The sequence below is a fragment of the Sitodiplosis mosellana genome, unplaced genomic scaffold (assembly GCF_009176505.1).
Source record: "Sitodiplosis mosellana isolate CC-2019 unplaced genomic scaffold, AAFC_SMos_1.0 Smas_scaffold_6197, whole genome shotgun sequence".
Classification (NCBI taxonomy): domain Eukaryota; kingdom Metazoa; phylum Arthropoda; class Insecta; order Diptera; family Cecidomyiidae; genus Sitodiplosis; species Sitodiplosis mosellana.
Window position 1 is genome coordinate 3,265,798 of NW_022601438.1, and position 27,394 is coordinate 3,293,191.

Below are 27,394 nucleotides of genomic sequence, written 5' to 3' on the forward strand. Positions count from 1 at the left end.
TATTGAAAATGGCGTGTGGGAAATAGTGTTTTCCAAACGAACGATTGGGTCCAATTGGATTGGATTATTATCATTAGTCTTTATTTTAATGAAAGCGTCAAGAAGTGTATCGATTTCACATCGGTGTAGATTGACCATTTTTCCATAGTAATGGAGCAAAAAAAAAACGACCTTGCTCTAATCAGTTTTACAATTAAAAGTGTCACGCATTATTTCATTTCTTTTCTTTTGTTTTTTTTTTTTCTTGTTCAACGGAAACGAATAAGCGCCTGGGTTGTTTCCAAAAATCCATTACGGATTTATATTTTCATATCGCTTTCCATTAAATTTGCGATAAAGATAAGGGAATAAGACGCCGGATGCATGATAAGACACCATCCATAAAAGTGATTTTTTTTCTTTGGTTTACATATTCTTAAATGCAATCATATCGCATGTGGTCCCCACAATGATAACACAAAGATAAGAGCCAATTAAATTTCCCATAATAGTAACAGATAACGTTGGCAATTTCGCTGGTTGTATGCCGAAAGCGGCGCGATAATTTGAAATGTCTATGAATGGGATGCATGGAACGCATTCATCGAAGAAAACCGAACGTTCACCGTACATAGAAGCAATGTGCTAAAGCACTTGTTGGTCGCTTTTGTTGTGTGCCATTAAACGCACGCGCTGTGTGTGTGTTTCGGCGTTTGACAAGTTTTCCACTCTCTATCACCCATGTAACACACTGATACACACGAGGAGGTAGGTAGTCGGTGTAATACACATTTACAGCAAATGATAGAATAGAGTAGAAAAAACAACATAGCGTAGCTGGTGCTGGGTTTATGTAAACGTTGCCTTCGTTGATAAATCCATTCTGGTTGGTTTTGGCCGTGTAGTGGTTTGGCTTTTCAGCACACATATGTAAACGCGTGTCGTGTGAGCCTGAAATACCAGCAGAAAGCAAGCGAGCGAGAGCTCTCTCACACTGATATTTTTGTTACAGAGAAAAATATACATTAAAATAAAAACCCGTAGACAATTTCATAGAAAGAACCAACAACATCTCTAGTAGCCTGTTGTAGTCGTTGTAGTTTACTTTTTTTTATTGTTTTCTACTGCGAGCTATTTTCTTTTCCCATATTCAAAACAAATAGAATCGAAGAAAATTTATTCTCAAAATTCAAAACCAGTTAGCGAACATTGATTGTTCATAATAAAGTGAATGAGAAAAGACAGCACACCGTACTGTAAAATATGTGGATTGTGTGTAGAAAATTGAATTGATTCATAATACTTAGTGTGGGATAATCGAATAGAGGAACGAGAAAGGAAAAAAAAGAGGAGAACACACAACAGTATTTTAGAAAATTTGCATTCGTTAAAAACATTCGACGGCATATATCTCGTCGTCTGTGCGATGAGTGTTTTGAGATAGTTCGTGTTGTGTGCGCTTTGGATAAAGCAATTTCACTAATTATTGCTATCACCTGAATTATTCATACGGTTTCAAAGGCAAATTACAACAACATCCACAATATTGAAAGAAAAAAAAAAAAAAAATAAAAAATATAAAAAAAAAAAAAAAAAAAAACTAAAAACGAGAAAAACAACGAAGCAACAAAACGAAAGAGAAAAATTAAAACGAAATCAAATTGAACAGAAAATAAGAAAGAAATAAAATAAAAATTTGCATACATTCGCTTGATTTTTGGCACGCATTGGATGTGTTTGTGTGTATCGAGTGTTGCCTTTTTTTGGCGAATATTGGCGACGGGCACCAATTAATTCATGAATTAAATGGATTTCTCAATAAAAAAAAATATGATACAGAATGTGACGTATGATTCCAAGAAAAGTAAACAGTGAACATTGGATCGCATTCGTTGTCTGTGTGTGAGGTGAAAAAGTAAGTGTAAAGCAGCTACCTTGTTATAACGTATTATAGCTATATAGGCATCGTACGTTCGTTCAGCGAACACGCGTGTGTTGGCCGAGAGATAGAGTGAGAAAAAGAGTGTAACGAAGAAGAAGTGGCGAACGAAGAGCCATCGAAAGAGAACGAAAGACAGGGACAAGGCATATTCAACGAAACGACTGAGTTGTGTGTTTGTTGATTTTTCATTTTTATTATATTATACTTTTTTTTTATAATACGCAGCAAATAACGAGTCACATATTAATGGGCAACAACAATATCAGTGTGTGTAAAATACCAAGACCGTGCAGTGTTCCATGCGATGTGTGTTAACGTGCGAGAAACAATATTCAAGCGAAAAAGAAAAAATACCAAGAAAACAAGACTCACATTATTATTTCAATAGCAACGAATCGAAAAAGATAGAGTTACGCATCGCAGGACGAAAATAGGTGGATCATTTGAATGGTGTATTGGCCCAGGTTGCCAATTTCAAGGCGATTTTTGTTCTCGTCATTTGCCAATTTCAAAGCGCTGTTTGACTTCGATATGCAAACGGTTTCAACTGTCAAGAAAAGCAACGGCATAAAACCAAGTTTTTAATACGTCAATTAGTTGAATTAATTCGGACGATTTTAAATGAAGTTAAAACAAAAGAAGGAGCAAACAGAAACAGCGACGGTCACCACAAAAATTTGCTATCATTGATACTATGCACCTAAGATATCACCTTGAATTGATGATTGTGAATGCATATCGTTTCACTGGAAATACACAACAACAAATCGAAAGAGACTTGAATTTGAAGCCAGTTAGTCCATTCGTTCGAAAAAACCGATTCGGTGTTCTTTTTTTGTGTGTATGTTTTGGAATTCCGATGCACAGATTAGAAGCAGGAGAGTGCATATATATCCAACAAACACATGTGAGTGCCGGTTTTTGAGTAAAACCAAATACAGCTAAAAACCAACACAACAAACAAACGAGTAAACGAGCGATCGATGCAAGGCATAGAACGGAATGAAGAATTGATAAAAGAAAGCAAGCAACACAGAACACTAAGTGAGACGACGACGGGAAGGAAAGAGAAAACAAGCGGACCAGAAGAACGCTCAACACAAAACAGATAGCACGAAATAAACGACGCATATAAAAAAAACATATTCTCCGTTGTCGTCATCGGGCTGTTTTTCTGTTTATACATATACTATTCCCGTTTCGATAAGTCTCATTCATACACCCGGCCGTGTACCATTGCTTGAGCACACTGTGGCTCTGTGCACGGAGAACGACAAAGAGAGAAAGAGATTGAGAGAATTTGAGCGAAAAGAAAAATAAAAGAAGAGAGAAAACATAAAATAAAGTAACGAAAAGAAAACCAAGAGCATCCCAAGCCCAACACAACACAACACAATCAACATTGAAACGATACGAACCCAGCATAAAACGCAACAACCTCAAAGATATTTACACTTACTTCAATTTGATTAACATCTTCTCTGTTTTTTTTTTTTTTATTATTAACTCAAACATCATACACAAATACACATCATTCGTGAAGAATAGTGCACATAGCATCACCATAAGCAGAAGCAGCAGCATATTCATTCAATGCAAGTCCGTGGTCGAGTATATTGTGCATCCACGAAGATCCTCTCCATTATCTCGGCAGACGACCAGTACAAACAGTTTTGTATTTTTTTCGATGGTAGTTTTATTTTTGTTCATCATTGTTGTTACTTCGGCCGCTATTGAGTGTATATTTTGTGTACCAGTGCTCCGAAACCAGTGTATTTCTCTCTCTTTTTAAGAAGATTTTTGTCAGACCAAACATACACTCACACAAATATTAACAACACAATATAGTTTTGAAAAAGCAACAGGCAAAGCACAGTTTACAATCCAGAGAAATAACAATCCACACAACAACGAACGGCAAAACAACGAGAGAAGCGTAGAGAAACGAGAGAAGAGAGAAACAGACAGAAAAAAAACCAGGCGAGTAAAGTGAAGAGAAGCAGCAGCAAATAAACAAGACAAACAACGAAACATCCAAACTGAGAGACTGAGAGCAAAAGAGATAGAGAAGACGAGATCGACGAAAATACGAAAAAAAGAGAGAGAGAAGACGATTATGTTCGTAGCTAATTCTTAGAATCAAAACATTACCGTACATCAACCAAATACAATTTACAATACATGCACATTTTTACAAGGAAACTGAAGACAGCGCCGATTCAGTGCAAGCGAGAAAGCACCAGCACCGCACAACAGCACCACCAGCACCGAACATACGAACCAAATCTATAAAATTCATTAATAAAGCACACGGACTCTCTTATTTTGTTCAATTTGTTTTTCGCCTGATTTCTAAGTGGTTTTTTCCCCCTATCTCTCGATACGGCGAGTGTGAAAGTGTTATGAAAGAAAAAAATAATTAATCAAAATAGAAGAAGAAAAGAATCTAAAATAATAAAAATAACTGAGACAAAAAGAAAAAATAATATTGTAAGATCTAAAATAAACATCGAAATTTGTGAGTGTCGCAAGTGATATGTCAAACACACTCGAACAGTATGTGAATACACACATTGTAGAATTGAGTTAATTATTGAAAGATCACAAAAACAAATGATTATCAGTCCGTCAATTGACAAATGTATGCAACGAACGATTCAATCGGCACACATTAAGTTTAGTGACAGAATCGAGAATCTTGACTAGTAAACACGTTGTGTTCAAGTGTTTCAATACAAATGCAATGAACGATTTCATGAACGATTCAGAGTAAACAGTTGATCAACGTTTGATTGAATCAGCAGCAAAATTCCCGGAATTCGGTTTTACACATACAAAAAATAAGAAGAAAAAAATAAAACATACGCATTGTGTACACGGCGCCAAACACGTGAGTGAATTGAAACGGAGCAAAAAAGAAATAATCAACATTGAACAACAAATAAAGACGAAAAGAACCCAAGAAGAACTTTCTGTGTATTGAATTATTGATTAAGTGAAAATCCACGAAACAAGTGAAATGCCTGACCACAATGGGATCATCATCATCATCATCAAAGACGTGTGTACAAAATTGACAACCTTCAAATCCACGTAGAGATTTTGTTTTTCACCCTCGCTGCACCGAAACCCACTTACAGAAGTCTGACTATTTCTAATTTTATATCTATTTCATTTGAAAGAGAGAAAAAAAACAGTAAGTTTCAAAATTTATTCCCTTTTTTGTTGCTTATTAATTTTTATTGGAAAAAAAAATCCGTTCGAAAGAAAAGAAAAACGTTGTTATGCATGCAGATTCGTCATGAATTACGAGCAAAAAATATTTTGTCAAATTCGTAGTTTTATTTTCTCCTTTGTGTATATGATTGATGAGTGATTAACCATGAAACGATTGACCCAATCACATTTTTTGTGTATGATTTCAATGTAGAAGAAAGAGAGAGTGAAACACAAAAAGTGTAGATCCTTTCTTAGTATTTTGAATATATATAATTTGATGGAAATGTGGCATTGCATATGACATTTTCCAGTGATTGAAGAATTGCTTTCATGTCGGCACATTTCTTGCATTCATTGAATTTCCCATGAATTGCCTGCACAACTGCACGTTTTTCCTTGGCTGCAAAAACAAGCGCATACAAAAAAGAGAGAATGAAAAGTGAGAGAAAAAAAACAGAATGAAAGAAAGAACGTATTATCCGTGACCAAAAGCGTCGGGTGCGAAATGAGCGTGTTTGATTTGGTCTAACTCATCGATATATAGTCTTGCATCATCTATTGACCATTCTCTTAACGTTGAACGTACAAAAACGTGAACGGTGCAGGAAGGAAAAAAAATGGAGAGAAGAAAGACCAATTGCCTTTGAAAACACACGTTTTCTATTAAGTGAAGCCTGTTTTTGCTTCCGCTGCAAGTTCAACGTTATTGTTTATTTCAATATAATTCCGTTTGAGCTGGTTCCATCTCTCTCTATCTCGCACTCTATCTCTCGCCCTGTCTATATCTGTGTAATGTGGCCGATCACACATTGGATCTGGTCGACTAATATGGTGTTAAAGTGAAACACAAATTTCGCAGAATTTGGAATATCAAGTGATAGAAATGGCGGCAGACATGTCTTTCCATATAGCACAAATAATCGAACAAACGAACCACATACACTTACAATGCAGAGGTCACCCATCTTTTTCCATAACTATGTGTTTTTTTCTCTTCGTTTTGTTTTCGAAGTAGTTTTTTCTTTCTTCAATAAGGCATTTGGATTGAATTGCGCTCAATATAGATTCTAGCCAAATAGAAGTAAAATAATACTTATGATCACATTCACAGTTGTCACACAATTTCACTGGAGAATTGCTTGTGTGCTGTTGTTATGCAAATGATGTGAAGGCAGTGACTGTTGCTGTTTTTATTTCTCATCATTTTGCCATTTCAATATTAATTTAAAATTCAATTGAATTAGTGTGCCATGAACTTTTAATAAGGACCCTTATCGCTTCTAGCGTCTTCGAAATATATAAATTGCACGAAATTCAGCGTCAATTCTGAATACTGTGTGTTGTTCAACACTAGATAGATTCAAAATAAACAATTCCCGGAATCAAAACTGACGTACAGCTACGTAGAATCATAAAAATATAAGACCGACAAAAAGTACCGTCGTCACAACCGAAACAACGATAACCAGAATGAGCGTAATTAAAGCGCGCTGATGATGCTTTTTTTTAAACTGATGAAATTCAAAAACATTTTTCTTCGGTTTTTTGTTATTTTTTTCTCTCTATCATCTATCTTCTTTATCTTGGCAATATATTTTATTACGAAGTGGAAATGAATGCACTTCTTCTTGTGGTGAATTGAGTTCAGGTGGAATCACAGACACGGCTCTATGAGCCAATGCCATCATCGGGTGGATTTCACTTGATGAGCCAACACGAGCATTACATTCGATATAAGTTCATGGCACACGAATCATACATAATCAAATGGTTGTACGTAGGATTCTCGTTTCCTGCAACTTTGTATGCGCACTCGCACTCGCACTCGAGAAAACTTATTGCATTTGTAGATTGCGATTTAATAAATGAAAAAGTCTCATTTCACAAACACACACACACACACATACATACACAAGCATACAAGGTGGAGTGAAGACGTTGAACAGCACATTAAATGGAAAAAAATTCGTAGAAAATTTCAATTCTCGACATTTGCGTGTTGAATTGGCAAGCATTCATTTAATTATTTAGTCGTAAAAGATTTTAATTTTCGTCGAATGCATGTCAAACGCAACGAGGCAAGGAAACAAGAAGTAATGAAAGAAAAACAACGAGAATAAGGCGATAAACAATAACAGACCACTCGATTGGACTTGTACTTCACAAAAAATGTGTGTAGGATTGATTGAACTTTTCGGGAAGAATTAGGTGCATTTTCTTCCTTGAACCAAAACATCCATTTCATTAGCGTTTTGCAGGCGAATTGAGCATTGTAGATTCTCTGGAAAGGTGGATTTTTGTTCTCTTCTTTTTATTCTTTTTCTTCTTCTGTTGTTGAGCGGCAACAGACCATTATTGTACATGAATTTTGGTTTTGGCTCATGGTTTTTTGTAGATTTCTCTGGATTTCTATGTTCCTTCCACTGAAAGCTATTCATTGAATGCAGCCAGCTGCATATGGTGTCATGCATCTTTCCGGCATCGCTTCAGGTAGTGCTCCGAAAATTTTTTGTCGATCGTCGTCTTCGTCGTCATCATCATCGTTGTTGTGCTTGTTTTTCTATACTTTTTCGGTTGCTTCCACATTATGCTCAGTCGCATTAATACGCATTAGGTTTTTGTTGGTTCTTTTTATGTGTTTTCTTTTCATAATTTTTTTTTTGTTTTTGCCTATTCTCTTCACTTGATGTTCTCAGATATCCGAAGATCAACCATATGTAAGCCCTTGATGAATCCATTTCGTTTTTCTTTCGGTTTTTCTATTTTGTCTTGTTTCCCTTTAAAGTCGATTCGATGCGTAAAATACATACTTCCAGCTCAGGCTTATACCATACAGATAACGATGGCCGATTCAATTCCATTTTTCTCTTCTGGACTTCATTGTCGCTTTTGCAAATAACCGTACCGAATGGCCACAAATTTATCAATATACATGCATTGCACTCAACTTGAAAAGGTGAAACAGAAAGAAGATTTGTGAAAAATCGAAAAATCAAAAATGGATGCGCAATTATTTTAGACTAGAAAGAGAAGTAAAGAGCGAAAAGCGTTGATAAAAAAAAAAACATAAAAATTAATGGATACTAAGAAAACATCCTGATTCCCATAGAATTCAGGAGTCAGCCATATCATTCGCCAATTCAGTCCAAAATTCAATTTGGTTAATTGAGGCTGTGAGAATGATAATGGCAATACAGGAATAAACATTCTGAAACGCATCAAGAAAACAAATTCACAAAAATGAATCATGAGTTCTGAATATGCAAAAGTGAAACATAAATTTACATGGGCAGCATAGGAGGTTCATGGTTTACTTCTGCGTATTCAGAACTCATGATTCACTTTTGCGAATTTTTTTTTTCTTGATGCGCTTCAGAATGTTTATTCCTGTATTGCCATTTTCATTCTCACAGCCTCAATTGGGCTTCGTGTGTCTAACGATTGCGGGAACACAGAGCATTCAATTCAAAAACAAAGCAAATGCACGAATGCTCACGTTTTATTTACATAAAATCCGATTCCATGTCGAATCATCAAACCGATTCTCGCTCTGTTAAGTTCGATTTGAAATGAATTTTGTTTATATTTGGAAAATGCATTAAGTAAACCGCAATTAAAATGCAAATAAACAAATGTGTAGCGAGAGAAAATGATGAAATTCATATTCTTTCTGGAATATCAGCGATTCTCAATGAATTGAATCGCATTGGAAGCCATTTTGAATTCCGATACTTCTATTCATTCGTTTGAAAAACATCCACCATGATGCTTCGGTTTTTTTCGACGATTTTCAAGTAAATTCGAAAGGAGACAAGGAAAGCAAAGTCTCCATCAATTATCTCATTTTAGTGTGAGACTTTAAATTGGTGCGGATTAAAAGCTTCATTTCTGAAAATACCATCAAAACGATATTGAAATGAAACACACGTCGACATTCATGGATTAGAAATTCACGTCCCAATCAAATTTCATTTGAATACATTACATTACATTTCCCTCTCTTTCATCATCAAAGTGAAACTTGCACCTACAAACTGCGTATTATGTTACAATTGAATACATTGAAACGGTTTCCTTCGGTACGCACAAATCAGGGCATCGCTCTCGCCCTTGTTCATCATACGCATTTGAAAAGTATCAAATGATTTTGAAGACTATTTGATGATAATTACGGCATAAAACTTGCACCGAATTTTCCCGAGAATTTGCTTCCGTAAATAAAATGTATGTTGTATTAGATGATATGCGGAGCCGATGCGTTGTTAAGATGAAGAAGAGAAGAAGAAACAAAAATGCGGCGAAGAACCAGAGTAAAACAGGAAAACATAAAATATTACACGCTGTAATTAAAATTTAGACTGGAATTCAGTCGAATCAACATCATTTGAGCGTGAATAAGAACTTTTAGCTCTTTTCAAAGAACGACGATGACGATGACCTGGATCCTGAATGAAGGCATAGCATCATCATTGAATGCGAACGCTGTAAGAGTGAGCGGGCGCGAGAGAGAGAGAGAGAGATTCACATAATCCGCAGCATGTGTAATAACATTATGGCTGCGATTTTGTGCGTAGTCGGTTTTTCGCCTCCAAAAAAGCAGTCCGTTGTTTCGACTTGACAATTTCGTTTAACTAAAACTCTGGTGTAAATGGCTTCCAAGATGATGTTGGGAAATGTATTTTCTGGTAAGCAATGCGTAATTAAATCGTTGTTTCGTCTTATTGTGTGCTCACTCGCTCGATGACGACAGTGAGAAAGAAGTAGAACACTTTGAGCAAGTGTCTCCAGACGTAGACTTTGATGTGCGACTGGATTGCACGCATTTATTTATGCAATGAAGTGAGACGACAGCGAGTGGAGAGAGAGAGAGAGAGAGAGAGAGAGAAGAGAACGCGTTAAAATTAGCTGGAATTCAAAACCAATAAATACAAAACAGCTTGATCTTCTCGGTAAAAATGGCTTCGTTTCTCAACTGTTTGACAAATGCGACACATGGAATCATCTCCGCATATTTTTTTTTCTGTTTTCTGATTTCCACTGAATCTGTATCTAATTGTCTTATTCTCACGAAATCGCTTGTTTGCAAATCCAAGTGAAAAAATAAAAATCATTGATGTTTGAATGCGCGCGCATTTATTTCAACCAAAAATTACCATACAAATCCAAGAAATTTCGTTTGTATTTTCATCGTCGTCATCGTTGTCGCTGTCAGTTATATGTGACAATCGATGGCAAATGTCAGTTAAATTGCGTCATTTGCGTTTCTTTCAAACTGTGATGGATTGTTTGCCAGTGACTGGCCGCCGATCGATCAACCGAACCGAATAATCTCAAGTGGATAATCATTTGCAAATGACATGAATGTGTCCAATGTGTTTGCTCAGTGCCACTGACTAAATAAACTCCACGAATAAATATATATATATATATACATATATAGATTGTCTAATGCATCGAAAATGAAGATTATTCAGTTTGGTCTTTGGCCTAGACATATGTATATATGTATATGTATGCGTATACTCTATCGCTCTCAATTCTCAGTAAATAAAGAAACATTCTCGCCTGTCTAGAATTGTCTGGAATGAATTTTCATTTCATCGATTAAAAATTTATTGTTCTCAAGTTGAACGATTCCCGACACTGCTCCCTCTCAATGCTTCCATCGAACAGACGCTCGATTTCATTGACGATAGTTTCTTGGTAGATCAGATCGGTTGTTTTACATGCGTTTATGTATTACCCATTTTTACGCGGAAAATTAATGTACACAGATAAAAATAAAAACGAAAAACGCAGAAAACGAGAAAAAACAAGAAACAAATTGAATATGTAGAGATAAAAACGACCAAGAAACAAAACATTTCAATTAGGTGATTCCCATTGGTTTTGTTTGTTAACATGGAAAGCGTTAATTTACGCTGCAACAATCAATCAGAATTTTACAATACGTCAATTGCCTGGAATTGCGTTACCGTGGGCACGCGCGCGCACGTTTCTCGACTTTAAAGAAAAAGTATCGTTCTCGTTGTTGTTGAGTGCTGATGTTTGTGTTTCACTTCTTGTTGTTCACTGTGTGTTGAAAATGGCATAAATTACAATAAAATTATTTCATCGATATAGAAATAATACATGGGTATGATTTTTTTTTGTTTTTCCTTTGTTTTTTGCCTTTTTTCGTTTGTTTCAATTTGCTCGGGATATTTGAAAATAAAAACGATGGCGTTCAGCAGCCGTTGGCATAACACGTCATCCGTGGAGCACCGTTGTTGCTCTGGTTACCTCGGGAGGAAAAAAAATAGTTCGCACAAACGGCACATTTCAATGGAACTTTTTCTTATATATTGAATGAGTGTGTGTGTGTGTGTGTGTGTGTGTGTGTTTGTGTTTGTATGGAAATAAACGAGAGTTGCTAATTGTTTGAGTATGCTTTTATGTGTAACAAAAATAGAATTAAAGTAAAAAAGAAAGCATCGCATCGAAAGTTCTCTCTTTCTCTGTCTCGATTGTCACCAGCAAAACTCTGATAGCTTTTAGCAGGCGGCTATAATTAAACTTGGCACAAACAGTCATTTAGTTTGCTGTGTTGTTTCCTTCTGCATTAGCGGAAGGGAGTCGCAGCAGATAGTAAGTATCGCGTAGTTATAATGTGACACATTGATACATGTTGAACGGGGAGAAATGACGACGACGACGGAAACGGATGACAATAGATTTTAAGTGTGGATCGAATTCTCGTCTCGAAATTCTATGAAATAATCAGTCCAGTCAAATCGATTGCTAATGCGTATTCCCATAGCCAATGATTCAAGCAATTATTGTGTGACAGACAGCCCTTCCGTACCATCGAGATCCGATTCTATTGACTTTGTGTGCTGCATACACATATTTATTCAAGTTATCATTTCCATCGGGTGTGTGAGCGTGTGAGTGATTGGGTGGGTTTTGGTGGAAGAGTGACAGTGACTCAACCACACAATTCTATTGAATTTTCACAAATGCACAAATAATTGCAACATCGATAATACTGTCTATTAATCATTTATTCGCATTCCATTTCTCGCGTCTATTTGCCAGCGCTTAAGTTGCACATTTTTAATGTGATTGCATTGCACAAACGGTACAAATGTTTGTTTATTCCTGCTAGGTCTCGGTGTGTGTTTGTGCTTTTTTTTTAAATTGTTTATTCGGAGTTGTCACATTTTCTCGGTTTTCATTGCGGTAGCTATCATCATAATTATTATTTTTCCATCTACCTGCAAATGTTTGCAGTAGTTAATATTTCGACCGAATCCCGGGTTATCAACATTCAGTTGAACTGTGTGTGCAAAAATAGTGTGACAAATGAAATCGTAATATACTCAGGATATCAGTAAACGAACCAACAATAAAACGGTGAATATGGCCGGGCTCAAGTTATTTTTATTTGGAATACCGGACGCACATTTTCCCAAATGTACTTGTTTTTGTGGTTGCGTCGGTGCGTTTGCAATGTGGTTTAATATTTAATTTCCTATACATGGTGACATGGTGATAAAAGCGTATCTCACGGATTGTGTACGGTATCAAGAGCAATTATATCATTCGATCCAAGAAGAATGTAATGCCAAGTAATTAAATATTCAAAAGCATACACTCCGCAATTGTGTGCAGTTTTCACATATTTCTGCCGCATATTTAACTAGAGCTCAATATAACTTTTCGCAGAAATCAAAACGATAACTTATTTGGGTTTTTCCGAGTACTAACACATACATTTTTAGCTGTAGCTATTTTCTTTGAGACCATTTTCTGCCTTCTAGAATTTGTCGAAGAATTTCTTTACAATTTTGTTTGCTTCGGTGCTTTTTTGCCGGTGATAGAACCGAGCGCATTTTCTTTTTCAAACGGAAAGTGTGAACTGAAAACAGGTAAAAGATGATGAACCGGAAAGACAGGGAAGACAGGGCAAAATGGAAGAAAACGAGAGACAGGAACTAAAGGGGAAAAAAGGAAGAAAAAAAGAGGAATAATGAAAGAACGGAGAAACGTTTCGAACTAACTGGAAATATGATAAAATAGTTCATATTTAATGAACTTTAATTCACACAGCCCCTACATCATGATAACACTTCACCGATAATTTTCCATGTAAATTCGTGGAATTACATCTTGAATTTAATGGAAATAAATTGTTATGAAGAGTAAAAAATGAAATCAACCACTAAACATTTACCCGAATATTCATGATGCTATTGAGAGTAAATTAACTAACGCACACATACAGCCATGTCTTCAATGCTGAAAATTCACTACTAAAGTAATGAATAATGGTTGTATTACGGCTTCCAGGAAGCATGTATACCTACTATTATCCTCAGTATTCGTTCTATACGCGCGCACATACTTTTCAGTGCACATAAAGTGGTTTGAAATTCGACAAGATGAGATTTATTCCTTGGAAACTTCCCAATGGATTCTGACGCAAGCAATAGCAGCGGCAATAGCAGCAGCATCAGCATATTCAAAATATTGAATGAAGAAACCCGATTGCGACGATCGAATATCTTATAATTGGTATATAATCGAATTTAGCTACGTCGCCTCGCGTTTAATGTTGAATTTGATTTGAATGAATGAATGAATTTGGTGTTTATTTTTCCCGCTACTATGGTCGAATATGTTGAATTTGGACAAAGAGCCGCGGAATTTTTTCTGTGGTGTGTAGCGGAAATCAATTAATTCGGCGAATAGAATTCGCGAAGGCATTCATTGTAAATGGAACTGAATGTGTATTTGGCTAGGTTTCAAACGCGGAACAGTCGAAATAAATTTATAAATAATGTAGGCATGGATTCGATTGAGTTGTGAGTGTTTCGAAGAGCACTGAATAAGACGCACATTTCCATAATTCCAAAGAAAGTGATTTGAATGGGATGCGCTTCGAGATGTGACGCACACGTACTCCCCAAAATGTTTTGTAGAGACAACACCGTGACGTGGGATGTTTTATCTTCTTCTGCAGACGTTTACAATTAATTACGCAATGAATAACGTAAGATATTCTCCGTTCAGTATCGCTGATAAAATAATATTTTTTTTGTTCAATGCAATTCAATGGGGTTCGACAAAAATAAATCTGTGTTTTCTTTTTCGGTATTTTGTTTACATTAAATCGATACGTGGCAACACACGATATTTTAGGAGGAAATGAAATGTTGATGAAACAATCATTCAAACGACATTTTTACCAACTGAAACATGATGATGTTGACTTTCCTTTGTATACACATACACACTGATTCTCATGCAATCGCGCACTCGGAGAGTGAGAGGTTGACAAGATATTGCTGAACATTTTTCATATCGTTCGTCTTTGACTTGGTTTCTCTCTCTCTTTCTCTCTCTCTTTTTTTTCTCCTGGCTTTTCATTGAATTATTCATTTTGTTTGCTTACGCTCTGTCGCTATTTTTAATGTGCTGTATGCGTTGGCATTCAGTCGTGTTTACAAGCAAAATATGCTAAGCATAAAATATATCGAGTACGCAGAAATTCCCGTTGCATGCTTGTGTCAGCTTGTATGTGCGCAACATTCGATTAGTCAGCCAGCCAGCCCATTCATCCGTCCGCCCAATGTGCATGTGGGTCTGTGACTTGAGCACATTTCTCGGCAATCAGCATATGCTGTGCATATGTGTAGCTTGCATGGCGTCACTTTTCAATCAAGTGTGCACACCAAGTGTGTGTGAAATGAAACGAGGAATCAAAAAAAAAACTGTTTAGCTATTTGTAATATTATACTAGCTTTGAAATCTAGCATTGCATTCAATGCACCCAGTATGAATCATACTCAGAAATATCCAATGTTGGTAACCGAAAATTGTTTTTTCTATACTTTTTCCATGTCTTTGTATCGTTCAAATATTACACAGTCGAAGGTTCGATTGCCTTTTGCACTGTAAAATCGTGTTTGCGAAAATTCGGTTGTTTCGAAGAAAATCATTCAAAAAATTCGTTTGATTTTATTCGCAGTCGAAAACTATCAAGCACGTGAATTGAACGGAAAACCAAGTTCGATGGCTTCCGCTCTGACACTAGTTTTATCCGTAGAAATTCACACAATCAAACACATACGTATACGTTTTGTTCGGCACGAGCCATATAAATACCTGCACCACATGATAAAATTTGCGATTGTATCAAGTAATCAGAATTAATGATACGAAACCATTTTAAATATAGCGGCACAATTACAGGACTCGAAAATTCCAGAGAAATAGAATTCCCATGAATACACACACAAACCACACGTCGCAAACCTTTTGAAATGTAACATTGAGCTGTCCGTATTGAGCGTTGAAAATCACGTCTCTCATAGGTAAATAGCATTAGTTTTTTAAATAAACGAAATTTCAAATAACAACAACAAGAAAAACACATTTCCACTACGAACAATATAACTATTGTACGTAGTTAGGTACGCGTTGCACGGGACGAGTTGTGCGCAAATACACACATAAACCACAATTTTTCTGTTCAATTCCCGAAATTTGAAGAAATCTCGAGAAAAAAAAAACTCGCGCGCGCGCACATACGGGAAAATGCGAGCAAACGAGAAGAACATAGATAGTAGAGACAGATAAAGGAAACCTTAAATTAAATGAGCTGAGCACGCGCCGCGCATATCGTTTCTTAAAAATCATAAACTATTCGTAGAAGATGAGAATTATATAGCTTTTGTTTATTTCAACCGCATAATAATCAAGTGCTACGGCGAAAATGTTCATAAATTATCATAACCGAACGAAAATGGGAATGAGAGAGAAAGAGAGAGAGAGAATATTCAGAAGCATCAAACATTCAGTAGTTTAATGGAATGCAAACAAAACCGAAATAACGGCCCGACATCTACTGGCGACACAAAACGCAAACAATTCGGTTTTCTTTTCATTTCGTCATTTATTGATCGAACAAATGCAATTTCCTTGCCTTCATTGAAATTTGGATTGCACATAAATTAAGCATATTTTTCGATATAGATAATAATGCAATTCACACCCTTGAAATGGAGTGCAGAGCCCAGCAACAAATAAAATAAACCAGTTTCAATTGAAGTTGTGGCGGTATTTATTTTCAAAGAGAATTAAATACTTGAGCAATGGCCGACTCATTTGAACCATCCACGTACAATCTAAAAAAAACGATCTAATCAACGGTGCGGAATGATAATTGAATGAGACGCGCAGGGGCAACGGAAAAAAACGAAGAAAACTAATGTCGTTCTGATTCGGTGTTTATTGAATTGAACAAATGGTTCGTATTGCTGATATAATTTTGCAATCAAGGAATCCCCAAGAATGGATAGAAGGAAGCAAAAAACAAATGGGTGAAATGATGAAATAGTAAAATAATTCATCCACCTCAATGGAATTGATTGCATTGCAGTCGACTTGCACGCAAAAACACAAACACAATTGGCGCGATTTAATTATGATTGTTGCATTCAAACACATACGAATGGCAATGTGTCTGCAACTACGTTTATTGCTCCATTTGGAATGTACGTCGTCGTGGTCATCGTTGTCGTTGTGGGTACTCATTCTCGGGAGCATGATCCTTACCCAAATCGATTATCATTTCAGAGTTGGTGTGGTGTGCAAATGGTTAATTCTCGAAGCGGTTTAAAAAGAATATCCATTCATCCAAGTCCATGAGCCACCAACGCTTCCACCACTACAAATCTTCCACCACTACAAACCAAGAACCACTACAAATTTTGAAACTGTTTTGAGTATACGCAAATAGAATTCCGGAGAGTTGTTATTGACGGAAGCCTTGAAATCAGGCTATCGATAACTGGGCACGTTTTCATTTTAATTGCAACTTCCAATGGAAACAAGTTGCACGCATGCTTTTTCAAACAAACAAACTGAAAATGAAGAGAGAGAAAAACTTGGCTCATGCACATCCTGTACAGGATTCGTTGATAATCTTCGTCCATTTCGCTATGTCGCGTGCAAATGATTAACGCCTTCGCTTAACCACACACACATAAGGAAAACTATTTCAGACTTTATATCCTTTTTCTGTTTGTAATCGCTTTTTGGAATGAACACATGTCATCGACAATGAATTGTGACACTGGAATTAGCCAATAACCATTGACATGTGATTATCCGTGTCGCGTTTATTTCTCTCGTTGGTTGGCTCAAAACAAAGTGAAATGCATTAAATATTTACGAAATGGGAACACAGAGTTGATACTTATTTTGGTGGATAGATTTTGTGGAAATCATCCGCGTCCAACAACACGACGCGTCGAATGATTTCACATCAATTATTCATGCATTTTCACAATAGCACCAATACTTGCCACAAGCAAACCGCAGGTGAATGATTAGCGTCACAATTGCTAGTTATAAACTCAAAATATACGCATCGCACAATATGCGATAATAGCGACGCAAGTTGCAGTCAAACTACACTTGGTGCAAAAAAAAAAAACACACACACATACACACACAATGCGGTAGGCAAAAAAATAGAAAGAGGGAGAGAAAGAAGTACGCGTCAAATGCATTTCCATAAAACTTTGTTACACACCATGAAAACGATCAATTTCTCCAATATGACAAACACAGAGGCGAAATGCTTGACCATAGCCAATTGCCACCAGCTTATTTATTACGGTTTGGTTGTTCCATAAACTGTATGGCATTCACTTTGAGCGTTGCTCAAAATTGCGGTTCAATTTGTAGTTTCTGCTTATTTAAAAGCCTTAATTAAAGATGTTCAATTTGCCCGTGTCGATGGTCAATAGCAGCAGATTGCATGATTCAAACATGAAATTGCAATAATAAAAAAAAAATATCGACACCGAACAAACGCACACATTCATTCACCAGGTTTTGAAAAAGATGTTTCTTTTCCAATTTCATTGTGCTGAAATACATTTACTTCCAGCGTCGTATGTATATCACAGGGACGCGTTCGAAATTGAATTGTTCCGTTTCTGTTGGTCATTTTTTCCCTCTCTTTCACTCTCTCATTGTGTTGTAAACAGAAGTGAGTTAGTCAGTTTGGACAATAGCCTGCAGGTGGATTACCAATTAAAATTGCTGGGAATTTATGAGTTGTGAAAAACAAAGAGCGGCACCAGGTTTGTAAGCTATGGAATGGGATAGAGAGGGAGAGAAAAAAGTAGCTTGCGCGTGAAAACTATGTCGCCGACATCAACTGCGTTGTTTATTATCGTAAAATTGCACGGATTACCCTTTTTAGCCATTGTTGTTCCATTGCATAAACAAACTGCATGCACACACTCCGACACCATGTCATGCAACGTTCACACATTCAACGGCAAACAAAGTTATTGGACGTGGTTTTGGTCGTGTCGTATTCGGACACATGTTTTGTTGTATGCTATCTGCACCGTGTTTGCAATTTCGAATCAAATAGAAGGAAAACAAACGTAATCGAAGAGTGACGAAGATCCACATGAGTTCATTTAATGAATTCAAGCAAACATCGGATATTTCCGATCGTGTTGAAAAGTGAGCTAATTTAAGGACTAATCCAACTTTTTTTTTCGTGTGTTTTTGTGTAGAAGTGTCAATTTTTCGCATTTTCGCCTTCAAATGAAATTCGTCAAACATCGCATATCTACTCGTATGTGGAAATCTTCGTTTAATACCAGACATAAATTCGCCCATGTGTCTGGCAATTATTGTTTTATTTTGCACAAAACAATTTTTCTAAGGAATTGCTTAAAAAAACACTATGCCCTTTTGCTCAAGTTGCTTTGGCTGAATCCGATTACTATTTGGTAGAAACGTCTCGAGCTTATTGGAATTGGATGAGACGAAAATTCGATATATATGACAAGCGAAGAATATTTGTTTGAATGTGCCAAGTAAATTTTGATAGCAACTAATTTTCTAAATGTTGATCAATAAGTGAAAATGATTGTGCATTGAACAGCAATAAAAACAACAACAACACAAAACTATATAACACTCACATTCAACCGTTATTTCTGTCTGACTTATGCAAATAGCCATTATTCAAGGTAAATAAGTAACGGTTTCGTTTACGTTCGGCGAAATAGAGAATGCAAACAATACACAGAAAATCTATATCTGTATCGGATATGAAAAAAAAAACACGACGAAAATATCGAACTTTTTCGATAAATTTTCTTCAATTAATCGATGCAAATTTCGCGAAATTCAGCTATCGCACTTTGAAAAGAAAAAATCTCTTATACTAACAATAACACAACGAGCTATTCCCTACTGAGTTTAATAACATTTATTTCAACCGTTTTTCGTAAGCAATCGTATATTTCCTGTGAGCAGAACATGCGACGATGGCGATGCTGCAGCTGCTGCTGCTGCTGCAACTGCACAAGTTGAAATTGAATGGGATGCTCAGTGCGAAATTGCAATGAAAACATTAAGATGTATAACGAAAGGAGCGAGAAAAAAAATTGAAATAGACACTTCTTTCTGATTTTAATGGAATATATCATTTTCGACGCAAACTTGATAAACAAAACGGAGTGCCTGAGCATCGCACATTTGTGGAAGCTGCAGCGCACCAATGCCAGAACGTGACCGAATGATTGGCTGTGCGTTAGATCAAAAAGAGTTGGAATGAAAAGCATTAAAGAGAGATAGAGATAGATAGAGAGGGAGAGAGTAGGCGAACGAGCGTTAGAGCTTGGCTCAAAGTCTAGCGCTATCAACGACTGTGTACCGTGTGAACCGTTGCGTTTTAGCTCGATTCAATTGAGGCGATTCTACGAAAATTCAATGAATTGTTTTTTGCAAACGTTCACGATAGAGGGATTCCGAATGCTAAATCCTAAATCACAAGCTCAATCAATGGTTAATTCGATTTGTAGCGCTGATCGAGATGGACGCAAATTCATAAATCATTTAAAAATCACATTAAATTTTTTGTTTGTTTTAAACGCTCCCATCCATCATAAACAACAATTTCTTTTCGCTCGAGACGATTTGAGTGTGTTTCTTTAATTTTCCAACATCTATTTCATTTGATTGTGCCTAAATAATTGTGTTTATGTTTTTTTTTCTTGTATCAATTTCAGATTCATAATTCACCAAAATGATGGAGAAATATATTTTGGGACTGCTAGTTCTAAGTTTATTTAAAATAAATGAAGTCGTTTCACTGGGTCGTAAGTGCATTCATTGACTTTAAAAAAAAAATCAGAATAATAAACATATTAAGTGATTCAATGCATAAAAAGCATTTGATTAATGGTTTTGTGCAACGGTTTACAGAAAAACAGCCTTTCGTATTTCATGTGAATTGTTCGAAAATAAAAGAGTCGTTATTTTGGTTTTATTTTAATAGACATGCACCCGGTGGGCAACATCATACAGAAAAAAGGCGAAACAATTGAAATCAATTGTACACTGGATTCGTCGGACTACACCATTAATGATTTGAAATTTTCGTTTCAAGAGCGCGGCGTCGAACCAGACATTATCGTGAGTTTTTTTTTCGGTGTTTCGTTCAATTATTACTATTCATTTGTAGGCGCTAGATTTGTTTTTCTACATTCAACATATTTATTTATTCATTTCGTTTTTTTTTACAGACGAAAAATCGTAATACAAAAATGTTTCGAATTGTAAATGCGCCCATAATGGACACACACGTCGATTGTATGGTCAATAAAACGGGCATCAATCGGGTGACCATTAATGTTGGTAAGTAGAAAATAATACAAAATAAACGCACAAATTGGTATTGAATTAGGATTTTAAAGGGAAAATTGTATGGCGATGGTTACTCATTCGCTTTGTTTGTATTTGTTTTAATTGCAGGCACGGAACCGGTTAAAGTGATTGATTTCAAGTGCAGGTCATCCAATTGGGAAAATTTAACATGCAGCTTTGAACGACCGTATAATCCAGTGCCCGTCAATTATACGCTATTATATACCATTGGAATTGGAAGTGAAAACCCCATTTTTCGCATACCGGTAAGCATTATTTCGTTTCGACATTTATTATGCAGATTTGAATATCGCCATTCTCCAATTGCAAAATCCCCCAATGGAATCACATCGATCCATACAATGAAAATGCATATCTCAATGAAATATGATAAAGAAATCGAATCGACAATTTTTTTTGTTCAACATTTTCATTGTATTTTTTTCGTGTGAAAAAAAAAACACTTTATTTTTATTTTAATACTCAATAATTGATGGATTTTCTTTTATTTTGATGATTGTGTTAAAATTTTGCGTTCACCGTTTCAGACCAATCCATGCCGTTTGAATCCAAATTATAATCGCAAATTCACGTGTGCGATAACATTTGAGAATGAGCCACCCTATCGACAGGCCTATGACTACTACTTTTTCCGATTAATTGGAGACAATCAACTCGGTAATTTGACCGAAGACTTCACCATTTATCACTACAATATGAGTAAGTACCGTATCGAACGATTTCTCGCCGTTTAACTTAGTGAGTTCTTTTCACGCGTGAAACGGTTTTTTCTTGCAGTGTTTACTATTTTGACTTTTTTCAAAGTGATTTTTCTCTGCAAAAAGAGTTTTTTTTTCTCTCAAATAGATCTTTTTTAAAAATTATTTTCTTCTTTTCAAGAAAAATGTTGTTTCAAAAATATGTTAATTTCAGTGTAACACATTTTTTTCGAGTGTTCTGTCGAACCATTTTATGGTAATTTTGGTATATGAATTGTTCACGTAACAATTTTCTTTCTCTTTTGTGAAATATTATAGTGGTTCCAAATCCGCCTGAAAGTTTACGTGAAACAAATATCACATCAAATTCCGTGAAATTAAATTGGGATATTCCATTGTTGTTGCAGAATTTCCCAAAGCGTAAGTTGTGTTTTTGTTCATGTCATGTTTCATTTTCACACTTTATTTCCAACCAATAATCAGATAATTCAACCATATAAACCCTCAGTATGTTCATAACTTATAATGGTGCTATTTCTTCACTTTAGAATTTGTCTACATGATTAACTATACAAATGAGTATCACAAGGATCAATGGATAAAATTGGGTCCATTCCGGGAACAGACCAAAAATGAACGTGAGCGTTTACACATGTGGCATGCATTGACAAATCTGCCATACGCACACACGTGGTATGACTATCGAATATCATTGAAAGTCGACGATGCCGAAGACATACCAGAAATGTGGTCTATTTACAATTCGGGTGTATTCAAAACGGAATCCCGTATACCCGACAAACCACCACTAACCGACATTGGATCATTCAGTTTCACCGATAGCGGTCACGTATTTGTCTACTGGAAAGAACTATTGAAATTCGAAAACAATGGACCAAACTTAAAGTATATTGTTATCGATGCAAATGACACACAGATTGTGTCGACACGAACATTGGCCAAATTGGAGTACATCGATGCGAATATCATGACAAAACCACTGAATTTCCATATACACAGTCAAAATGATGTGGGCAAATCGATCAAGTATAGCAGTGTACTTGTGCCAGCCGTTAAAGATCGATGCGAACCACCGACACTCATCAAAAAGATTCGTTTGGATAATAGAACGTATAATATATCGTGGGTGGCACCAATTAAAGGACCAAAAATAACAAGCTACACGATTTTCTGGTGCGAACCAAACAATGAATCACCGAACGATTGCAAAGGCTCAATTGATTTCGAACGAATTAGCAGTGATGTGCTAAGCTATCGACTTGAAACCAATAATTCCATGAATTTTGCCATCTCAGCCAATTCGGAATCGTCGAGTTCGGGTATGATATGGGCAATGTGCACCGTTTTACCCGGCAATGAAATCAATAAATTGACATCGATAATTACGGTAAAGGTGCAGGCAACATCCATTGAATTCAAATGGAGTTTGGCCTGTATCGATCGAACCATTTTGACCGGTTACATTTTGGAATATTGCCCAATCAAAGATCCAAAGACGGAAGAATGCAATGAAACCGCGAAAAGTGTCAACATTTCGGCCGAAGCAAAAGAGTATATACTTGAAGAATTAAAGCCGTACACCACGTACAGTGTACGCATCCAAATGCTGTCGGAATATTCGAAAGGACCGTGGAGTGATTCACAAGTGAACACAACACTTGAAGCAGCACCATCTCCACCGCGAAATTTAAGACAGCACAATATCACCAATTCATCCGTTGAATTGACGTGGGAACAACCCGAAGCTCTGAATGGCGTTCTACGGCAATACAAACTCTCATACAATGGCAATGTATTGCTGGTGGACAAAAATGAGAGCACACAACAGTCGTATTTGTTGAGCGGTTTGGATAGTTTCACCGATTATGAAGTCGTTGTTAAGGCATGCACCAATGTTGCCTGTTCGCCGTCAAGCAATGCCATTTCATTCAATACCACCATTGGCAAACCGGGATCAATCCATCAGCCCAAGGTGATAAACAATGAATTGCGCTGGGAACCGCCAAATGTAAAGGGTGGCCGATTGGAGTATTACGAATTGTCCGTTATATACACCAACAATGGCAAACAGGAAAAAACGATACCAATCAACAGTACCAAGTGCAAATTTACCGATGATTTCCGTAACATTCTGGTTGGTAAGTTGGACTTTTCCGTGCGGGCCGTGAATGTGTTGCAATCGTCACATTACAAAGGTCTCGTCTATCGAACGAAACGTGATTTGGCTCAGAAATACATTGATATTGAATCGGATCACTCGAAGAGTGAGAGTAATTTGTTGAAGCGACACTCGAAACCAGAAATTGATACCGAATCGAAAGCCTATAATTTGAATCACAAAATTGAAGCCATTCACAAACCAACCGAAACCGAAATTAATGACGGCGTTTACAAGCATCGCAATGATGCATTCAACGTTGATCTGGCTCGGATTAAAATTTGCGAAGAAGAAGATGATCCATTGTTGAAAGCATATTTAGATGCCGACAGATGGCCAACACTGTTCAAAGGGCCATATTCCGTGTCATACACATCTCAAATGAATATTAATTCCAAATCGAGCGGCTATTACTTTATGCTAGTATTTTTGATCATATTCACCATGGCTTTTGTTTATGGCACATTCTTTGCAATGAAAAAACTCAAGCGAATGAAGGACATTAGTGTGGAGCTACCCGAAGGTTTGGAAGATATTAAAGAGGAAAGCAAAGCCAAACATCTGGACGGTGGTATTACACGTGACGAATTGGGACGAACATTGGACTATGTGACCAATAACGAACAAGAAAATGACCCATTGGTTCGATTCCGCATGGAATCAGCCAGCACCAGCAGCAGCGAGAGCAACAGCCAATCTGAATACAACGAAGGTATAGACAATTCTATCGAATACGAACAAAATACCGAAGAAGAAAGCGTACGCAGCGTTTCGGACAATATCAACACTCAGGCGAAAAAGGTAAGGCATTCAGTTGATAAATCTGTCTTTTTTATTAGATTAAAATGACAAAAAACATTTATTTGATTGACTAAATTGTGTCAAATAACAAAACAATTTTCTGTTCCTTATTTTTCTTCAGTCGCCACCGACTCCACTAATTCCAGTGCAAAAAAGTCAAATGCGAGAGGGTGGTATCATTCAAAATCCAACGCCTCCATCACCTTTGTTACAAATGTCACCCGATAATCGTCGTCTACACGATTCACATAATAATCGAGACAACCACTTTGCTCCCCGTCAAATAATCTCATCGCCACCATCACCGCCGATGCTCACATCCAACGGCTATGTCACACATGAAGCCATCATCGGGAAGGTACGATTTCTTTTTTTAGCACTACATGAAATGTAGAGCAACTAATTTGCTTTTTTTTTCTTAATACTTTTTGAGTGATGAACAAATTAGGGTGAATTTGAATTTTATGCTCATATTTTTTTATTTAATTTAAACCAAAGGCAGTATATTTCAAAAAAGAAATAAAACCAAGATCTTTTAATTCATTTTGCAAATAAATGTATTACATCAAAGTTACTTTGATGAAATACATTTCATGTAGTGCGCCAAAAAATAGTTTGTTGTGAAACAACGAAATAGATTAAATAACTAAAAACTCAAGAACGCAGAGCGTAGCGAAGCTCCTTGTTTTTTATTTGAATTGGTTGCCAATCAGAAGAAAAATATGATTTGATTGAATCGTATTTGATTTGATTTTATTGTGTACATTAATGGTATTCCTTCGATTTTGAACATTAGCCGGCCGTATCATCTGGATACACACCGTGGAGTGCAGTTGATTCAAGGCAACGAACTGAACAGCAGAATCCAACGCACACTGAAGACATGAAAGCGAAAACGCCGATCATTACGTCAACCGACATACAAGGCATATCAGGTAAATTGAATGATGACATTCCAATTTCTGTTCGCATATTCACTTTGAATTGCAATTAATCATTATTTATTTTGATGAAAAAAATGAGATTTTGGTTTTATTGATTTAAATTTGATTGTATGTAAGCAATTGTCTGATCGGTTTTTCTTTTCTCTTCCGTTGAATTCAGGTTATGTGACTCACAAGCAGCTATCCGACTTCGGCCAATTAATGCATTAAATAATAATTTGATGATCTACTCTTTGAGATAATAATATTTAAACGAGAAAAACACACACATAAAAAGAAAATGAAAAGAAACAAAAAAAATATAATAAATATTTTCACTTCATAAATGCATATGCTTCAATGTTTACTAATAATTTAATAATTTCTTGTGATAATTGTATTTTTTTTAAATTAGGAAACAAAAAATGAAATATGTTTTTAAGAATATAAGAAGAGAAGTAACAAACAAACAAACAATGATTAGATAAAAACAAAACAACTGATTGACACAATATTTTATGTTGTACGTTGTGTAATTAAATTTACAGAATATTGAAAATCGTTGAACAATTTCTGTGGAACAAAACAAGCACAAGTGCCCCGCATTCAACAAGCTAGGATTTTCTGGATGTGTGAATGATTTATTCGAGAAGCTTACAAAGCGAAAATCGTTAAAACAAAAAATGAAATTAAATCCATTTTTTTTTTTGTTCTATTTTTCACCAAGTTAAGAGTTATTTAAAACAAAAATGCATATATGTATACAATTAAAAACAGCGTACAAAAAAAATTCCGCTGATTACAGAGAAAGAAACAAATAGGAAGATCTTGAATCACGTCCATTAAAAATGACTTAATAAAGAAATAAAACAGATAATCAAAATGGAATGAGGAAAATATATTATTTTCGTCCAGTTTTTTCTTCTTATCGTCGTCGTCGGCGGCGTCGTCGTCGTCAGATTTCAAGTAAATGTGCACCAGGCAAATGTAGTTAGATAATATATATCGCATGAATACACACAAACATATAAATGTTGGTAATTGAAACAATATTTTAGTTTCAATTGAAACGTCTCAATTAATGTGGCCGAAAGAACACAAGGAAAAAGAATGGAAAAGAAAAATTATAAAAGAAACTGTATCTGTAATTCAGTGTGTATTTTTAAGTCAAATTAGCTATATTCATACAGAAAAAAAGAAATAAATTAAGAATAATCAAAGAAAAAGTCGATAAATATTTCTTTCGTTTGCATAGGTTTCTAGGAATCTTCCTATTGAAGATCCGAAAAATATTGTAGCTGGGACCTGCCCTCTAAGAAAAAAAAAACGATAGAAAATGAAGTTTACACATTCAGCGGAACGGAAAAAAACGTTTACACATTTTTTTTACTTACTCCAGAGTGATTTAAAAAAATGAAATAGATAATCTTTGCCGTCTCCAATTATCAACAATGAGACGGTTTTTTTTTGCCATGACTTAAGAAATTAAATTTGTGTAGCACTTGTACTTATTTGATGCTAAATTTAACGTATTCTATGTATATGTTTGTCTTCTTCTGCATGCAAAGAAATATATTAAAAAAATTAAAAACAAGGTGAATCAATTGTTTAATCGGCGGTGAAGAAAAAAGGAAAAAAATGTTTATTGTACATTACAATTCCAATTATTTGCTTCGAAAACACACAAACGGTTTACTTAACTCACGCAAATCATCGAACATTTCTCAATTGTGATGGCGTTTTGACTTCTTCTTTTTATTTTAATTAATTTTTAGATGGAAATAAAGCCAGTCAAAATAGAGAGAAAAAAACGTAAAACCGCAATGATAGCTAGATCCATTGCGAAGAAACAAGTTTGCTTTTTCATCAAGCACAAACATGAGAAGAGACAAAAGACGACAAA

At 35.9% G+C, this 27,394-nt stretch overlaps 1 protein-coding gene across 6 annotated transcripts; it reads left to right on the plus strand.

Moving 5' to 3' along the window:
* Window positions 1-735: 735 nt before the first annotated feature.
* LOC129577276 (cytokine receptor-like) lies at window positions 736-26,374 on the plus strand. 6 transcript variants are annotated; one of them, XM_055464031.1, is made up of 12 exons: window positions 736-1,894; window positions 2,147-5,117; window positions 20,233-20,322; window positions 20,502-20,638; window positions 20,749-20,860; window positions 20,978-21,135; window positions 21,418-21,589; window positions 21,907-22,008; window positions 22,137-24,568; window positions 24,690-24,926; window positions 25,365-25,503; window positions 25,673-26,374. In XM_055464031.1, the coding sequence occupies exons 3-12, from the start codon at window positions 20,250-20,252 to the stop codon at window positions 25,720-25,722; spliced, it is 3,612 nt and encodes a 1,203-aa protein (XP_055320006.1). In that variant the 5' UTR covers window positions 736-1,894; window positions 2,147-5,117; window positions 20,233-20,249; the 3' UTR covers window positions 25,723-26,374. The 6 variants fall into 6 exon arrangements, with proteins under 6 accessions (XP_055320006.1, XP_055320002.1, XP_055320004.1 ...); XM_055464029.1 differs by lacking the exon at window positions 2,147-5,117 and adding an exon at window positions 15,363-15,498 and having other exon boundaries at window positions 949-1,894; XM_055464027.1 differs by lacking the exon at window positions 2,147-5,117 and having other exon boundaries at window positions 928-1,894.
* The last annotated feature ends 1,020 nt before the right edge of the window (window positions 26,375-27,394 follow it).

Excerpts from the sequence above, each read along its gene's own strand:
- LOC129577276 (XM_055464031.1), top strand. The coding sequence starts at position 20,250 with ATGATGGAGAAATATATTTTGGGACTGCTAGTTCTAAGTTTATTTAAA. Across the intron at positions 22,009-22,136 it reads GTTGCAGAATTTCCCAAAGC|AATTTGTCTACATGATTAAC; the intron begins GTAAGTTGTGTT and ends TCTTCACTTTAG. Across the intron at positions 25,504-25,672 it reads CGACATACAAGGCATATCAG|GTTATGTGACTCACAAGCAG; the intron begins GTAAATTGAATG and ends CGTTGAATTCAG.